The sequence below is a fragment of the Trachemys scripta genome, chromosome 1 (genome assembly GCF_013100865.1).
Source record: "Trachemys scripta elegans isolate TJP31775 chromosome 1, CAS_Tse_1.0, whole genome shotgun sequence".
Classification (NCBI taxonomy): domain Eukaryota; kingdom Metazoa; phylum Chordata; order Testudines; family Emydidae; genus Trachemys; species Trachemys scripta.
In genome coordinates, this window is record NC_048298.1 from 215324907 (window position 1) to 215344465 (window position 19559).

At 42.7% G+C, this 19559-nt stretch overlaps 1 protein-coding gene across 1 annotated transcript in view; it reads right to left on the reverse strand.

Moving 5' to 3' along the window:
• FRMPD4 (FERM and PDZ domain containing 4) overlaps positions 1 to 19559 on the reverse strand; it is a 448829-nt gene that overhangs the window by 79570 nt on the left and 349700 nt on the right. The window contains exons 4-5 of the mRNA XM_034772197.1: positions 17649 to 17809; positions 10387 to 10489 (exon numbers count right to left, since the gene is read on the reverse strand). Of these exons, the coding sequence (XP_034628088.1) occupies positions 10387 to 10489; positions 17649 to 17809 (264 nt within the window). The remainder of the gene's footprint in view (positions 1 to 10386; positions 10490 to 17648; positions 17810 to 19559) is intronic.

Consider the following 19559-nt stretch of genomic DNA (forward strand, 5'->3'; position numbering starts at 1 on the left):
CTGTCTGGTTAATTGGTAGAACTTGTCAGAAAATTTTGGCAAAAAAAATGTCCATTTTGAAAAGCAAGAGAATATTTTTACAACAATTTCTGGACTAGCTCTAAGAATTGGCGTCAGAAGTACTTCATTTTGATTGTAAAGCAAAAAATTCATAAGCATGAGCAAAAAGTACTCAGACAATACTTGATGCACATGTGAAAGTTTGGGTTTTACACACAGGCAGGTGAGCAGCAAGTCCTTGACTTGTATGCACACATTATGCATTTGTACAATTAAAATGGGTCTGTGAAAAATATGTGCACTTTTGGAAATGTGGCCCTTAAAGATACACCATTGACATGAAAACTAGTTCATTTTTAAAAAGGAAACAAAAATAGTTTCAGAAACTACACTTGCTTAAATCCACCCATGTCTGTCATTCACTTGCCAGTGTATCTTGATCAATAGAGATATCAGACATTCTACCATCTTCTGATGCTTCGTTGTAACCTGCCCTCTTACATGTACATGTTGAGGGATCCCCAAAACCTGATTAACTACCATGTAGATTTTATTATCAAAGCACAACAAGGAGAGAGAAAGACAATAAAAATCACACTTTCAGTTTGTCCCATTGATTCTAAAGCATCTTAATCTTAGTTTTCTGCATTTTATTATTTTTACATATTCCCAGTAAGATTTAATTTTGTCTAAATTTCAGGTAAGTGGTAAGTCAGCTTCCATCAGACCGGAAAGATAAAAGCTATCCTTGTTGATTCCATCGAAAAAAGTCATTTTGCACAATTTATTTGGTCTTAGCACAGCCATTTCACATCTCCTTGTCCTAACTATAGTGTTCACTAACCATATAGCAAATTGTTACTGAATAGCTGACCTGAAATTTATCAGCGATAATTCTTCTTTCCAAAGAGTAACATGGCATGATGATGTAATCTGAGGCATAATACTTCATTTGGATGACACATCAAACCCAGGAATTTTGAAAAGGTCAGAGTTAGTTACTGACAATTTGCTGGTTTTACAAAATATCCAGCCTGATAAATTTGAAAGAGGACTTATAAAAATAAAGGAATGAAGGGATCATGTTCTGAACATTTTGATTATTGCATTTCACTTTGTTCACTGCTTGTGCCCAAATCTTTATAGAGTAGGTCAGTTTACTGCTCTTTAAAGGTAGGTGTGAATGTGTGTGCATTTCTTTTCAGACATAATTACTTAAAAAAAAGAACTTCTATGGTTGATCTTAGTTTTTAATAATAACAAATAATACTTTAGATGATTTCCCCATCTTTAGCTCTTAAGGAGCTTTAACAAGGTGGGTAACCATTTTTAAACCCATTTTACAGATGACCAACTGAGGCTAACGTGATCAAGCGGCTTATGTGATGTCTCTAATCTCACAGAGCCAGTCAGGAATTGAACCCCAGTGTCCTGACTCCCAGTTCTATTCTCAGTCGACGTGACTCGAGGTGCCCATTATGTAAAAATCTTTGTCCCTTTGAAGTCAAAGGCAAAACACCCACTGACTTCAATGGGTTTCACCCCTTCTATCGATGAGTTCTCTAACACGTTCAATACTAAATCTCAAAGGCTCAGAACAATGATGGTTCACACCAAACCCTGAAACAAAACATGTAGTACCTGTGCTATTGGATTTATCCACTTGAGCTGCAAGTACAATACCATCATGCAAACACATATATATAGCACGCTTATACTTACAAATACTAGGCTAGAGTAATAATCCACAAGCACTGGTTTACTGAAATACTGACTTAACATACATGTGATCTACTGGAAAAAGTAGATTTCAAATGTCTTGGTCGATATGTAATATCTTGGAGAAATATATGGCAGTACTTGACTATATTTGATTTTATTTATTTTGCTATGTTGTTGTTGAAGAAAGAATCTCTTTTTACCTGCCACGATAGAGTGACATCCATATCCATCAAGCGAGTACATACAGTCTATCAAGTGAAACTCCATAGCAGTGTGCATGTTCAGCCATGATGGGTAGATGGATAAAGAAGATGCATCCTGTATTTAAATCCCATGGTAGTGATTAAATGCAATATGCACCTTCTTTAATTGTAAAATTAGAGAGAAAAAGAAATTGTAAAATTACAGGGAAAGAACCTTCCAGATCTTTATGCTGCAGGATATGCTAATTTGCCAAGGCAATGGTTACTTCAGAAGTGGTTTTCAGTCACTTCTCTTAAATATGAAATAGGGCTGACATCACATAATGGATTGAACTATCCTCAGTTGTTCCAATTTGCAATTAGTCTTTTCGTGGAATACTGCAACAACTGAAATACTGTTATTACAGCAGTAAATTAGTCTCAGAGACCCCATCTTTTTTCTAACGTGAAAATAATACGTTTTCCTCTAATAAAACATCCAAATACCAAGAAAAATAACCCCAAGAAAACACTACTGAAACGAGAAACAAACAATGATCTATGAGTGAGTTTTGCAACAGAAAAAAACCAGACTACTTATGGAAAGAACTGGAGGCCTACTTTAATAAAAGGAAAGAATTTTTACATTTACAGTGGTATTAAAGCAAAGAGTGCTGTTATCAAATCCTTTAATAGCCAAACTTTATTTTTATTCAGCAGAGGTGGAGTTTGTTATATTGGGTGAAAATGTTTGTGTGTCACTGTGACATTTTGGGTTCACCCAGGCCAGTAAGGCATTAAGGTCTGCCTAGTAATTCTGGGTGTCTTGTGGCTGTGTAGCTTTGGTTCAGAGCTCTGGTCCCAACAGCTTCCTAGCAGTTGACAAGACTCACCCTGGCTTTGCACAACCAGGTTACCCAAACACAGGCTAACCTTAAAACCCTTTCAGCCCTGAATTAGCCCAAAATTGTCCCATTGTAGGGACCAGTCCCTCTCACAAGACCCTCACAGAAAAAGTATTAGGGTCTCTGCCTCTACAACCTGTCAGCTTACTAGAAGCACACACTTTATGGAATTTACCCAACACTGATGATTTATAATGAAAGCAAAATAAGTTTATGAAAGAGCATGGATTAAATGATATCAAATAAAAGAATAAAGGTAGAGACAGCCCTGGATATTCAATAACAGACTTAAAAGTGGCCATTCTTCAACAAAAAAAACCTTCAAAAACAGACTTCAACGTGAAACTGCAGAACTGGAATTAATTTGCAAACTTGACACCATCAAATTAGGCCTAAATAGAGACTGGGAGTGGCTGGGTCACTACAAAAATTAATTTCCCCCCCCGATGATACTCACAACTTCTTGTCAACTGTTGGGAATGGGCCACATCCACCCTGATTAAATTGGCCTTGTTAGCACAACAAAAAGTAATTTTCCCTCTGTTGATATTCACCCCTTCTTGTCAACTGTTGGGAATGGGCCAGATCCACCTTGATTGAATTGGCCTCGTTAGCACTGACCTCGTTAGCACTTGGTAAGGCAACTCCCATCTTTTCATGTGCTGTATATTTATACCTGCTGTAGTGAGGCGGTGGGATACCCCACAGCCCCACTGAGGGCCGAACCTCCCCTACTACCAATGTGGGCAGAGCCACCGGGTCCGGCGCCCGCCCCTTAGAGGTCACGGCCCCGACCCGGAAGTATAAAAGCCCACCTGCAGAGCTCAGTGGAGCACATGCCGGCAGAGAGAGCAGATGTCCGTGGCCGAGCTCCCGCTTGGGAGAGAGCCGCAGGCCGCGACCGGTCTGCTGACTTACCAGGCCTGCCAAGTCTACCTCTCGCCAGGTACCCTGAGGAGGACTGGCCAAGCCTGCCCCGCGCCAGCTACCCCGAGGAGGAGCCGAGCCTGCCCCATGCCAGCTACCTTGAGGAGGACTAGCAAAGCTGCCCCGTTCCTGCTACCCTGAGGAGGAACCGAGCCTACCTTGCGCTACCTACCCAGAAGAGCCAATGCTGGTGGAGAGCACTGATGACACTAGGACGGCCCAGGTACCATATGAAGGGGAGTGTGGAAGTAGCCCGGGGGCAGCCGACCCCAGTCTGGCTGCTGCACTGCCAGAGCCGATGTCAGTGTGTTGCGGCCAGGATCCCCACTGACAGCAGCGAACGTCCGTCACTGCTAGGGCCCCGGGCTGGGACGCAGTGGAGTGGGAGGGCCTTGGGTGGCAGACTCCCCCCTTTTTCCCTGGCCTAGAGAGGCTGGGACCTGCTACAAACCCTGACCCAGCCCCTGCTTAAGGCCTGGGTTACTGACTAACTATTTGCTTGCTGCCCTGCCCTGACCTAGGGCCTGGGCTGCTACAAACACTGACGCAGTCCCTGCTTAAGGGCCTGGGTGTCTGACTGACTATTTGGTTACTGCCCCGCCCTGACCTAGGGGCTGGGCTGCTATAGACATTGCCTCAGCCCCTGTGTAGCGAGGCGGTGGGATACCCCACAGCCCTGCTGAGGGCCGAACCCCGGACGAGACTACTACATCTGCCTACTATATTTTTCACTCCATATCTGATGAAGTGGGTTTTAGCCCATGAAAGTTTATGCCCAAATAAATTTGTTAGTCTCTATGGTGCCACAAGGCCTCCTCGTTGTTTAAACAAATACAAGTGAAAACTCACATCTAAAAGTTTAAAACTTCATCTAGCAGGATACCATCTTTTTTCAAGATGTTTTTTCCTCATCCACAGTCTTTTCATCTTTTTACTGGCCAACGTGGCCAGAACCAATCACAGAGAACAAATTGCTTGGTTTCTGTCTCTTTAAGGTGAAGGATCAAGATGGAGTCTCTCTCTGTCCGTTATATTCCCAAAGGAATTGTCTTTGTCTTAAAAGTAAGGAAACCCTCCTGATGATTCAGTCTCTTGTGTCTGTCTGGGATGCACGAGACATGTTAATTCTCGGTCTCTGGAGTTCAGTATAAACCCAGCTAGTTTAGCTTGATGGCTTTGTTTACTGCTAATAAGTAATTGAGGTAAAAACTTGTTGCTTTTTCTAGGCAAACCTGTTTATTCCCTTTACCTATGTTAGGCTGTCTGGTCTTAAACATGTCCTAGTAACATTACAGAGAGAGAGTTTATATCTGTACACATAATGTTGTTACATACATTTCACAATGAAATTGTTGTTACATATATTCCACTGTGTTAGTTTTCAAATGATACCTCAGAAGACATATTTTGAACAAATATTATTGCAGGAGTGTGTAGGGTGTGAGTACAGGGGTGCCTTGGGTCACAGACATTGTAAACGTCATTAAACATATTGCTAAGTAAAAATACTTTAATTTGCCAATCTTAGAATGAGTATATGTGTATATAAAATATATGTACATACATATAAAACACACATACTTCCTAAATATTAACATTTTCAAAATACTTACATTACGTACATACATAATACACACACACACACACCCCTTACATACATATACATTACATTAGGAGACAAATGACTCATTAAAAAATATTTACCTAACCGTGATAAAACTGAGTTGGCTATATTGACTTGTTTACCTGTGGTGATGCAAGTTTTAAACTAATTAATAAAAATAAGAAATGTTGCTGAGAAATGTAATACTACAGAAGCTCCAAGGACTTCAAGTATTTAGTCAGCAATTAATTTCTATACCATATAATATGTTTAGGTTGACACAGTTCATCTCCTTCAAATACACAAAAATCTGCGTTGACATTAAAGCTATCCCCTAGTATGGGAGATAGCTAATTATTCTGTGATGAATTTAAGAGTCACAGTATTTGTATCAGCTGTATAATAAAAACAAGATCTGCAGCTACTGCTACAATGTTGCACAGTCTGTTCTTTAAATAGATCTTACTCTATTTGGTATTCAGTTTGCCTACTCCTTGCCTAGATATTAGTGATACATTTATAAATGGACTTGAAAACAAGTTCATCTCCTTTTCCCAATTTTCCCTAATTTGCTCCTGAAGAGATCCCTTTTAAAATGCAACCACCAGTTATTCATAAAAATGTGACCTGCCTTTTTTAGGATATATTATAAACATGATTGCTGTGTCTCTTCCTTGAAATAGCTCAATTGAGTAGAATACAGCCCCAAAGCCATCGAACATTACCAGAGATAATGAGAGCTTACATGTTACAATTGCAAACCATGCACTACCAATATCTCTGCAACTGTGGGTTTCAGTGATGACCTGGACTTTAATTAAATGTTACTAGTAAAGAAGGAATCAAGGAAAATGAGATGGATGAGAATAAACTACAGACACAGTTCATTATTATATAATGTACATCCTTGCTAATCTCTAGACCTCACAGCCTAGCAATAGTATTCCTCAATTTACAGACTACTTAAAAACAGATAAACAAAAAAATCCTTTACTGTGTCTCTGATGAGAAACCTTTTAACTACCCAGATGTTGCTTCAGTGCAGAGTTAGGCAGTTTATGGGAAGGTTAACATCTTTACCAGTTTTAATGTAACCAGTTCTAAAATGCCCTCCAAGTCACTTAATAAAATATTAAGATTTCATGAAGAGATACAGTGATGCAACAGTGCAAAGTTTCATACTACTAATTGTATTTCCTCCATCATTTACTAAAGCTGGTGCACTGTATATCACAATAATTTTCTACTCATTTTGTATCACATAGGAAGGAAAAAGTTAATGAGGAGCTTTGGCAATAATAGCACCCACTCCAAAGGAAAGCAAGTGAAGCAAAACGGTAGCCCCTGGCAATTTTGAGGAAACAAATGCCGCAAATATACTGGTTGGGAAAGTGGTCTTTTCTAATGGCAGAATAGGAAAAGACAGCTATATAATTTCATCACAATTCAGATACCATTTTTTGGTGTGGATTCTGAAGTATACATCTTTTCTTTCTTTGAATTTAAAGTTACATTTAATCAATATCCCCATTTTGATGTTCTCTTCAATAACAATACTGTTCTCACAAAGAAATTTCCCCGTTACATTTACTTGAATTTGATTAGTATGCAATTAGAAATTAAAAAGAATCTATACTCTGATATAATATTCAAGACTTGGCTCGACAACTCTAATTTTGATATACTTTTGTTTGAAACGTGGAGTCCTGCCCATATTTCAGTTTAAAACATTTTATCGTTGTGTTAAAACACTTTTAAAGCTTTATTCTATATTTGGCACAAGATGGCTATATTTTCAAATGAGACTGATTTTTTTTCTTCCATTCTCTACAACTATAAAAGCAAATCTTTTCTTGGTTTTGCACTAAGCTTCCTGGCAGGGTTGGATAGAAGCAACTTTCACATAGCTAATGCTAAGCAGTTCTTATACCTGATCTGCAGTATACAATGAGGTCATGCATCCTCCCCCCCCCCATTCCCTCACTCCTGCAATATTATGCGGTTATATCTTTTTTATATATATCCTTCTCTGGGAAGACAGCTTACCTGTCACTGACTGCAGACATATGCCTACCAGTCAGAAAGCAAGATTTCAAAATTTCCTCTGTCTGCGCTGCAAACTGAGACAAAGCATCGCTTTCAAAGATATGAATGTGTCCGACCCAAGAATGACCTTGGGTTAGATACGGTATGAAAGCGATGCACTACTGTACTGGCGCAGTGATGTGGTGACTGTATGCCTTGTCTAATCATTCCAGATGTCCACGTTGAAATGATGATAAGCTCTTTATGTGGAATGATGTACATACTGCTAATACAGCCCTTTGTGAAACTCATCAAAGAAAAGGCAACTTCTGACAAAGTCCCAGAGACAGGCACATGTAGAGAGCAGTGATACAATTCAACTACAAGGAAAGCACCATGAAAAGATGGAATTCAACAACACTTAAAGGATTGTTTACAGCAGCATAGCAAAGACACTAAAGAGTCAATATGATCAAAGAGTATTACTTTCATATTCAACATGGATCAGCTTCTCAATTCCCCTTCACAGACAGACCTCCCTCATATTTAGACCCAATTTGCCTCAATCCTAATTAGACAGTCTATTTTTCCTATTACTGTAAATTACTGACACCAGGGGAGGGAGATGGGGCTGTATCCCACTGTTGATAATGGGACTTACATGTTATACATCCCAAACAATCAGGAAAAGAATATAAACTACAACATGATAGTATTTAACTGGTCATTGAAACTTCTTTCGGATGCCTTTATACTACATAAAACTATCTGTTTCATACTGCCACCCATCACTGTAATATCTGAGTGCTTCCACATAAAATCAATAGCAAAGTTCCTAAATAGACCCCATAGAGACTTTAACACTTTTTGTGATAGATCTCTGTTTTAGGAATTTTGTTTTTATTTATTGGTTCAGTTGGTTGTTACATTTTTTTATTTTCTTTTATTTTTCAGGGATGTCATGTCACTGTTGTGGGTATCTTTCTTGCTATGGTAGAAAATAATTTTTGAAAAGGAAGGTATGCAGCATTTCCTAAAGATGGTAAACTTTTGAGTCACCCAGTCTCCTATAGAAGTTTTATTCCACAACCAGATCCCCTTGACTGAGAACACTTTGCCCCCAACTCTCATGCGCTTCATCCTATGTATTGTGATCTGCAGCATCCCAGAGAATCACAGCTGTTGTGGAAGTTCATAAATTGAAATTCAGAACTGACTCTTTTAGAAAAGCGTCACAGGCAATTTACTTTCAACATTGGTGGTTGCCAGATTTGGAGAGAAGGACCCTCCATTTAACCTATCAGCCAAAAAATGTATACAATCAGATCCTGAAATTTTCCCTGACACCTGCTAGCCCAAGGAAAAAGCGTACTAGCCCAAGTGAAAAAAATACATATAACACACTGGCCTCTAAGAGTCATGCCTCTGAAGTTTAAAACAACTGTGTACTATATTTATTGTCAATCAACTTTCTATTTAATAAATTTGTTAAAACATACTCTAACTTACCCCAGCTCCTGAGTTTTGTTATGCTTTCTTTTATCTCTATGGTTTCACTCCACTTTTTTCCCACTGCTATACATCATGTTGCATCTTTTCCTTCTCTCTTTCTCAACCCCACAATAAACTTCATCTTTCTTTTCCTACCGTGTCTTCTGTTCTCTATCTTCTTTCTCTCCTTCTCCCTCTGTTTTGTACTTTTTATAATTTATCCCCCTCATTCCTCACATTCACTCACCCAACACACAGCTACTCGCACAAACTCACATGCCATACACTCAAGCACTACACAAAAGCCCCTCCGCATCCACCCCACAGACACATATATGCACTTATCCATTCACAGGCTCACCTCTTCCTGCCTTTCCCAACCCTGAAGGTAAGAGAGCCCCATATCCTAGGCTACTCTGTTCCCTCTTTAGTTCCACTCCACTACTGTCCTGAAAAACAGTGTAAAGCAGAAACCACCTGGCCTACTCTGCTCTAAGGATTGTCCCCACAACCCACCCCTCAGGGAAGAAGCCAAAAATGCCAGATTCTCTGTACCCTGTCCCAGTCAACTCGCCAACCTGTTCCAACATTTCCCTTACCCAAGCAACCAGAGGAGTGGGTTTTTAGAGCCCTGCATATTATACAACCCTTAATCATCAAGGTGGCCTGTCCTTCAAGCACAACTTTTTTGGAGATACTTTAATATATTAATTAATAGTTAGTTAATACAAGGGAGGGAGAGGAATTATTCCAGCTTAGTACTAATGTGGACACGAGAACGAATGGATACAAACTGGCCGGGGGGAAGTTTAGGCTTGAAATTAGACGAAGGTTTCTGACCGTCAGAGGGGTGAAATATTGGAACGGCCTTCCGAGGGAAACGGTGGGGGCGACGGACCTGTCTGGTTTTAAGATTAAGTTGGATAAGTTTATGGAGGGAATGGTTTAATGATAAAACATAGTAGCCAAGGAAAACCAAGCAATGGTACATGAATAGCATAATGGCCAACAAGGGTCAGGCTAGAGACTCTTGCCTATATGCTCGGGGTATTACTGATCGCCATATTTGGGGTCGGGAAGGAATTTTCCTCCAGGGTAGATTGGCTGAGCCTCTGGAGGTTTTTCGCCTTCCTCCGCAGCATGGGGCAGGGATCACTAGCAGGAGGGTCTCAGCCAATTGAAGTCACTAAAACACAGGATTGGGGACTTCAACGGTAGAGTCCAGGGAAGGGTCTTGCGGCCTGCAGCATGCAGGGGGTCAGACCAGATGATCATAATGGTCCCTTCTGACCTTAAAGTCTGAGTCTATGAGTCTATATTTTTTCACATTTATTCATACTCCCGCAGTATATATGTAAGGAAATTTCCCGTCAGTAATACGCAATTCCACCAACATTTGTTATAAGCTCAGTAACATTATTTTCCACTTTCTCTGCTCTGAGAAGGCAAGAATGCCACAATATCAAGTGACTGTACTGGCAGTAAGCCACTGGGCTCATGGTTTATTTGGTAGGACGAAGGCATCAACTACCTGACAAGGTCGATGACTCTCTCCCTTGGAGCAGTGCTGACTGGCTCATCATTAATCATTATGATCTGATCTCCTGGTATAAGTTTTCCTTCAGAGGGGCCGCCTGGAGAAAAGTGAGAAATAAGCAGAGGTTAGTAGACCATTATAAACACATGGACAGCCTCCTCTATTGTGCAGGTATTAGATATGGTTTGGCTTGGAGGTCTAAAGCACTTTGCTGATAATACACCCTCACCAGAAAGCTAACAACCTAAATGTACATACCACAGTGCCTGATGTTAGGCTCCTAAAATTATAGTTAGACACTTAAATAACCAAGACCTGATTTTCCCCAACAAGTCAATGGGAACTTCAGGTGATCAGCACCATTGAAAATCAGGCCACTTTTATTTAGGTGCCGCTATGGAATTACAGTAGGACTCTAATGTTAGGCGCTCGGATATGAAAGCTTTGGCCAACAGCTTTGGTTTCCAACTCTACTGAAATGTAAGGTTATGATTTCTTGGTGGTACATCATCCCCTTGTAGAAGGTTGAGATGAGCAAAACTCAAACTTCTGACCACCAGGAAATTCCTTTTTGTTCTCTAATAGTGTTAGATGCAATCCTGTAGGTGAGCGTGAATGGGTTATCAAAGGAGGTGAAGAGCCTATACATTTTCAGCAACTGTGGGGTTGGCCGAGCAAAGGTATGTGTGTTACTAGGGCATATTGTGGCAGTGCTGCAAGAGGGTAGGGTTACAGTTGCCTGGGCAACCTTAACTGCGCATTTCCTAGTTTTCAGAAGATTGAGTTTTGCTCAACTCAACCTTAACTTTGTATTAACATAATTATTTGCCACTGAATTTCCTAGGTTTTTGACCAGGAAAAGAAATGCTCCTGTTAGGAATTAATAGTCTGAAGTAGCAAGGAGGATATCATCTGCTATAAATGAATTCGAGTGCTGTGTGTAATACAGGAGCAGTGGTCTAAGGAAGTGGTTCTCAACCTGGGGTGCAAGGCAGAGGTCTTCCAGTGGGTACATCACCTCATCTAGATATTTGCCTAGTTTTACAACAGGCTACATCAAAAGCACTAGCGAAGTCAGTACAAACTAAAATTTCATACAGACAGCCACTTACTATACACGGAAATGTGATTACAATATTTATATTCCGATCGATCTATAATTATATGGTAAAAATTAGAAAGTAAGCAATTTTTCAGTAACAGTGTGCAGTGGCACTTTTGTATTTTTAGGTCTGATTTTGTAAGCAAGTAGTTTTTAAGTGAGGTGAAACTTTGGGGTACGCAAGACAAATCAGACTCTGAAAGGGGTATAGTAGAATGGAAAGGTTGAGAACCACTGGTCTAAGGTAAAGCTGGTAAACTGGGGTACACTGTTCCTTTGGGAATGGAGGATATGGGATTTCTGTGGGTATCCAGGGACCAGTGGCTGGAAAACACAAGGACACTTTGAAGGGACTTGGAGCCATCTATTGTCAACTTGCAGGGTAAAGACAGAGGAGAGTGCTGGAGGCATGTGGCAACAAACTTACAGCCCTGGATGCCCCCAAGATGCATCACATGCAGGTTGGGGTGTACTGTCAGAGCTTTGGAGTTGGGGTTCAGGCAGATTGGGGTGCACTGTCAGAGCTGTGGCATAGAGCCCTGTGCCCGATTAGTGCAGAGACCTGCAGCAGGACCAGGATCCGGCAGGTCCCACGGGACCTGCTGCCATAATATGGGAGTGTGTAGGAGTGGGTATTGCAGGATTAAAAATAGTCCCGTGCAGGGCTCTAATGTGCAGTTTATGGGGGTTTGGGTGCATTGGCAGAGCTGAGGCTGCAGGGTGGTTGCGATGAGGGGACTGAAGTGCACAGGCAGAGCTCAGGGTGCAAGGGAGTTAGGGTGCACTGGCAGAGCTGAAAGGGTGCCATGTCTCCCTTGTCTGAGTCCTCAAACTCTCTTGCCTCCCATACCATCCATCTCCATTTCTGCCCCCCATAACATTATTGGTTCCCTAAACTCCTCTCCCCCAGTTCCCACACTCCTCCGTCCCCTGATACACCTCCCCTCCCAGGAAGCATTCACATGTCTAATTCCTTCCCACCCCCACTAATACTTTGATTACATTGTCCCCAGAAGAAAATTGCTAGCCATGACTCACAAAGGGTAGCAACCCTCCCGGTCCAGAACTTCTTTTGTCTTAGGTGAGGACTTACGATGAAATTATCCTTAGTTATATTAATTGAGGAGTGAGTTCACAGCAATCAAGAGGTCCATGATTCATCCCTTTGTTAATACTTCTCACTTTAACAGTATAAGGCAGCAGAAGGAGATTCTTTTTTGGGGGGCAGGGAGGGCTGTAACTCGGGAAAACTTTTGGTCAAATTTGGATTACCAATGCTACTCCACACATCCCCATGAAGCACACCAAATTTCAAAGCATCTGATTAACCATTTTGATTTTAAAGCACTTAAGAGAGTCTCGCTTTAAAGCATATAAAATGTTGGAAGAGACCCTCTAGTCATTCTTCTGTATTGGTGCATGTGCAGTGTAAAAATGTACATTTTCATAAATACTGTTCTCAGTTTGAGTCCTCCAAAGATTTAATGGGTGCCAGGCACTCCCTTGGGCAAAACTTGACAGACTGAGACCATTTTGACCTGCATCAGATCAATAGTTTGATCTCTAGTTCTGGGTAAAAACAAACAAACAAAAACCTAGAAACTTAAAAAAAAATCTATTTTGGGGAACATCTGTCTCAAATGACTTCAGATTTGGGTCATTAACCCTACCTGGTACTCTCCTAAGGCACAACAGGTTTCAAAAAGTCTGACTAAGCATGTTGATTTTAGAGGACTTAGAAAGATCAACTTTTACACAGATGTCATGATGCAACCTTAAGTATAGTGGCACTCCTGCACCACTATAACAACAACTTTTCTCTTTGGAAGCACACAAAAAGCTTTTTGCTTCCCATAACAAGCTCACGGAAAAGGAGCACAGTGTCACAGCCTCAAATGAAACATTATACTTATGCTAATGTCTTGTCTTTAAACTTTGTAACCATGATATAAAACAGAAGATGAAATCTTAAAAGAAAAAAATGCTTACTGCCAGACACAATTCATTCAAACAACAAGCTGAAGCTGTGCTTATAGCTGTTTGGTTTGGAGGTTTTATTTTACTTTTGGATCCACTATAAATGGAGTTTCACTATGTACAAATGCACACAGGTTCCACTGTATTTGTCCCCACTCTTACTTTGGTGATTGAATATAAATATGCTTCCCCAACTGGTCTTTAAATATGAGAGTTACACTAAATAAAGCTATTTCGGGGGAAAAGCACTGTCTGAGATTAATCAGGACTTCAGGGGGGCCAGATCCTAACTGCATAATTTGCTTTATTTGCAAGCAGTACAAACACATTTTGCACACACACCTAGGCAAATCACATTTAGATGTTCTACCGGCAGTTTTGCTTGTCTTCTGCTCTCTACACTGGCTTCCAAAAGAATATTGAAAGTTCAAGGTCTTTGTCCTTGTCTGCAAGGCAATCTATGGCCTGGGCACAGCATGTCTGTAAGTTTGCCTAAAGCTTCAGGATGAAGACCATGATCAACAACTCCATTCCTCAGGCACAATGGAACTTTCTATCACAAAGGCAAAATTCCTCTATATAGGAAACAGAGCTTTCTCAGGGGCCAGTCAGATTGTGGAACCAACTCACCCAAGAACTAATGGTTGTCACAAACCTCACCACCTTCCCCGACAAGTGCAAGGTGCATTTCTCTGATCTTGCCTTCTCTAATATAAACACAGTGCAGTGTCCATAAAACAAACAAACAAACCCCAGCAACAACAAAATCCCTACCAAAATAAAACCCTATGCTGAACACTCAGTTCTCACCCTGATGAGTGGATGAGAGAAGAAAGAATCATACATAATATAGTTTAGTCACATAACTGAATGCACTACTGGAAGAGGTTCAGAAACTATGTGAGGAGGGTGGTATAAGAAACTATACAGAATAGAAAAAAATAGAATAAAATTCTTTCTTTAAATGAAGTTGGTCAACTAGTAAAGTCAAACAATAGTAATGGCTAAAAATAATAACTATTATATTGGCTTTTTGCTGCTAACAAATTTATGGGCTTGGAACGAGTGCAGTGAGAAACAATATTCCAAAATACAAGCCCTTACAGAATCATAGAACTGTAGGGTTAGAAGGGACTGCAAGGGTCATCTAACCCCCTGCCAAGATGCAGGATTTGTTGGGTCTAAACCATCCAAGACAGATGGCTGTCCAACCTCCTTTTGAAAACCTCCAGTGAAGGAGCTTCCATTACCTCTCGAGGCAGTCTGTTCCATTGTCCTACTGTTCTTACAGTTAAGTTTTTCCTGAGATTTAATCTAAATCAGCTATGGTGTAGTTTGAACCCATTGCCTCTTGTCCTGCCCTTTGTGGCAAGAGAGAACAACTTTTCTCCATCTTTTTTATGGCAAGCTTTCATGTATTTGAATACTGCTATCATATCCCCCCCTTAATCTCTTCTTTTCCAAGCTAAACATACCCAATTCCTTCAGCGTTTGCTCATACAGTTTGTATTCCATCCCTTTGATCATCTTTGTCACTTGCCTCTGGATCCTTTCCAGTTTCTCTACATCAGTGGTTTTCAAACTTTTTTCTGGGAACCCAGTTGAAGAAAATTGTTGATGCCCGTGACCCAGTGGAGCTGGGGATGTGGTAGGGCTCAGGGCTGGGGCAGAGGGTTGGGATGCGGGGGTGAGGGCTGCGGGGTGGGGCTGGGAATGAGGGGTTCAGGGTGTGGGAGGGGGGGCTCTGGACTGTGGCAGAGGGTTGGGGGGCAGAAGGGGGTCAGGGCTCTGGGTGCAGGCTCTGGGGTGGGACCAGGGATGAGAGGTTTGGGGTGCAGGAAGGGGTTCCAGGTTTGGGGAAGCTCAGGACTGGGGCAGGGGATTGGGGCGCAGGATTGGGGCATGGGCTTACCTCCAGCGGCTGCCGGTCAGTGGCACAGCTAGTGTGCAGAGGCAGGCTTCCTGCCTGTCTTGGCACTGCAGACCGCGCTGCGCCCCAGAAGGTCCGCAAGCAGCTTCACACGACTTTTGCCCAGAGGCATCATCTCCCCCAGTTCCCATTGGCCCATTCCTGGCCAATGGGAGTGCGGAGCTGGTGCTTGGGGTGGGAGCAGCGTGGAGGCCTGTAGCCCCCTGCCTAGAAGCTGGACCTGCTGCTGGCCGCTTCCAGGGCGCAGCGCGGTGTTGAAATAGGTAGGCATTAGCCTGCCTTAGCTGGGCAGCACTGCCGATGGGACTTTAACGTCCCGGTCGATGCTGCTGACCAGAGAGACCCAGTGCCTGACATGCTGCGACCCAGTACTGGGTCGCAACCCGAAGTCTGAAAAACACTGCTCTCCATCCTTTGGTGATCAAAATGGGACACAGTACTCCAGCTGAGGCCTAACCAGTGCCGAATAGGGCAGTACTATTACCTCCCATGACTTACATGCTATACTTCTGTTAATACAAAGTTGCATTTGCTTTTTTTGCAACAGCATCACATTGCTGACTCATGTTGAGGGCATGATCCACCGCAACTCCCAGATCCTTCTCAGCAGTGCTGCTGCCAAGCCAGTTATCCCCCATTCTGTATGTGTACTTCTTCCTTAAGTGTAGGACCTTACTTTTGTCTTTGTTGAATTTCATTTTGTTGTCTATAGCCCAGCCTCCAATTTATCAAGTTCCCTTTGAATTTTAGCTGTAGTCTCCAAAGTATTGGCAACTGTCCCCTAGCTTTGTATCATCTGCAAACTTGATCATTATGCTCTCTATATCTATGTAGTGGGGTGGACTGCCCCAATCCCTGAGAACGTAGGTTGCAGCAGGCCAGTAGGCCAGCGCAGACAAACAGCCAATAAGAAAAGGGCTTATTGGGAGCCAATCAGGGCCAGGCTCAGCCCTATATAAAGGCTGCCCAGAGCGCAGTGCTGGGCAGGCCTGGGGGAGCAGAAGGAAACTCCAGCCTGGTGTTTGCCACACTGCAGGCCCTGAGGCGAAGGGCCTAGCCGGTGCGAGAGGCTGAAGGGGAAGCGGCTCAGGGATGTGGACAGACAGACAGAGGGAGAGGAGGAGGGCAGGATGGCTGCCACTAGAGGGTCCCTGGGTTGGGACCCAGAGTAGTGGGTGGGCCTGGGTCCCCCCCTTGCCTTACACCTGGCTGATGGGAGTGGCAGTCTTGGGCTGCACCAACCCCCTTCCAAGAGAGGTGTGACTTTGGGTGTGCAGTTGCCCACATTGGCTGCGGTGCAGAGAGACAGCTGATTGATCCCCCCGGAAGGGGGTGAGGAGGGACTAAGGGGCACTGCTGGAGGGCAGAGGCTCGAAAAGGACGCTGCAAGTGGGGAGCAATGCGGGTCCATGTGCCAACTGAGGGTGAGATGATGAATGGGACACCACCAGGAGGGGGTGCTCCACTGGACGGAGCTAATTCCTGGAGTCACCAGCAGGAGGCGCTGTGGTGGTGAGTCCCAACACCGTTACAACCTACATCTAGATAATTAATAAAGGTGTTAAACAACACCAGACCCAGAACAGATCCCTGTGGAACCCCACTTGAGACCTCCCTAGTCCAATCTGACATCATTCCATCATTATAAAGGCATGTAAGCATATCAGAATTTAGGGTAAGTCTACACTGCAGTTAGACACCCGTGGGTGGCCTGTGCCAGCTGACTCAGGCTCGCAGGGCTCGGGCTAATGGGGCTCAGACTAGCGGGGCTGTTTAACTGCGCTGCAGCCTGAGCTCTGGGATATTCCCACCTCATAGGGTCCTAGAGCTCGAGCTCCAGCCTTAGCCCGAATGCCTATACTGCAATTATACAGCCTGAGCCCCTGAGCCCAGGGCAGCTGGCATGGGCCAGCTGCAGGATTTTAATTGCAGTGTAGACATACCCTCAGAATGCTATCTAGCATTCATGATTCACTTGGTTACTGGAATGCATTAATAGTACTCGCATGTGCCATGGTATTTAGTCCCAGTGGGCCTCAGTCAGTGTAAATACGAGTTCAAAATTATTAAATTAAATTCAATTTAAAAAGAAATCAAACCTCTTAGCAGACAACATTAAAAGTCAATGCAGTCATGCTGGAAAGCTGAGCACATCCATCTCACTGCCAGCAATACAGCCAGCACAGAAAGGGAGTTAGTAAGTCTCAAAGCCCTGCTTTTGGGGCCAGGCAAGGGGAAAAATCATACCTGGTGTTACAGAGCGTACAACAACAGGTTTTTCACTGCCAGCCACAAAACCGAATCCCAGTACAGGATCCCTCCTCATTTCCACTTTACGAGGGGCTGGAGGGGTGATTTGGCAGCTCTCTATTCGAGGGTCTTCAAATGTGGCCGACTGTGTCATGTGACTGTAGGGAAAAAATGAATGAAAAAAAGGAAAGGATCATTAAAATGTGGTTTTGTGGTACCTACACAAGCCAAGCACCTTGCACTTACAGGATAGGAGGAATATTTGAGATAGTCTCTCTGAAAGAACCAAAGTCTCATCTTATTTAATGTTTTACAATCTTTTGCATTTGTTTTCGTACACAGAGGATGATAATATCTCAGATTAAAGAGCTAACTTGCTAACCAATACTTATACCTGCACACAACTTCCACATCTGACAGTACAAATTTGACCAACTCTAAATTTATGAGAAAAATCAAAGTTTCAGCATTTTTATTTTGAATTTTTCATCCTCCATTTGCTGGGGAGAGGAGGAAAATAAAGCAACCTTGTATTTATTTAAAACATTACAATTACATTCCAGAAAATGAAGTGCCCAATTCTCTGCTGTAATATGTGTGAGAGGAGAGGAGAGGGCATACCCAGTCAGCCTGTAGCCTTAAGTATAAAACGTTCAGCAGTTTGCATATATTTGAGCAGCCTCAAGCACTCTGGAAACAAATGTAACACTCAATTGTATATTTAGAACACTGGATCATTTGTTTTTTGGATCAACAGAGCAAGAAGATTAATACAGAGGAGAAAGAAAAATGAAAGGGAAGAGAAGAAAGGAAAACAATTGGTGATAGCTTAGTCTTATTACAGTACTAGGTAAAATCAACCCTCAAAAAGATAAGTCTTGATTTATTCTGGGAGAATGTCACACTCAAACTCTGTGCATAAGAAATGGTTAAAATCAATTAATTTAAGCTATCAAAGTCATATCCCAGAAAACAGAAGTCTTTATCTGGCAGGAGAAGATTGTGCTGTTAAGCACCTTTTTTGAGCAGAAAAGGTTAAGGAACAGGAAAGCCATCCAGTGTGACATACTGTCAGTTTGAAAGTCAGTCTCCTTAGGAATATATGGACTGTAATAATAGCAGACTCAAACACCACCTCCCTCTATATCATAAAAAACATTAATAACAAATGAGAATTGGGTGGGGTTTCATTCAGGTTCAGAAGTCTACCTCATCTTTCTTCTCTTTCCATCTTCAAGAATTAAGGTTTTCACATTCCTGCAAGAACACCCCAGGAAATGTATGTGTAATTGTTAATATGTAGAAAAGCTGTGTGCACTAATCATCCTTCCATGTTTAAAGCCTCTTCAAGTTGGTGATTTTCCCTCCCTACACCTAACACACTTATACGTTCCCACTGGTACTGGTACAAATGTTCTCTGTTCCTGGAGTTAGCTTTTATTGTTAACTTAAAAAGCACCAACAAAACAAGCATCCGTATTTTTCCAAAGTTTCTCCCTGCAGGACCTCTCCATCTATGCTCATGGGTTCCCTTGATCAAGCCCTTTTATAGTCATGGTTGACTAGGGTTACCATATCTAATAAATAAAAAAAAGAGGACCCTCCACGGGCCCTGGCCCTACCCATTTCCGCACCGCGGCCCCGCCCCAACTCCGCCCCTTCCCCGCCCTAACTCCGCCCCCTCCTCCATCCCACTCCCAGCCACGAGGAAAGGGCTGCCCGAGCGCTACCGGCTTCACGGTTTGCCGGGCAGCCCCCAGACCCTGCGCCCCCGGCTGGCGCTTCCCCAGTGCAGCTGGAGCCTGGGAGGGGAAGCTCCCAGCCAGGGGCGCAGGGTCTGGAGGCTGCCCGGCAAACTGTGAAGCCGGTAGCGCTCGGGCAGCCCTTTCCTCGTGGCTGGGAGTGGGA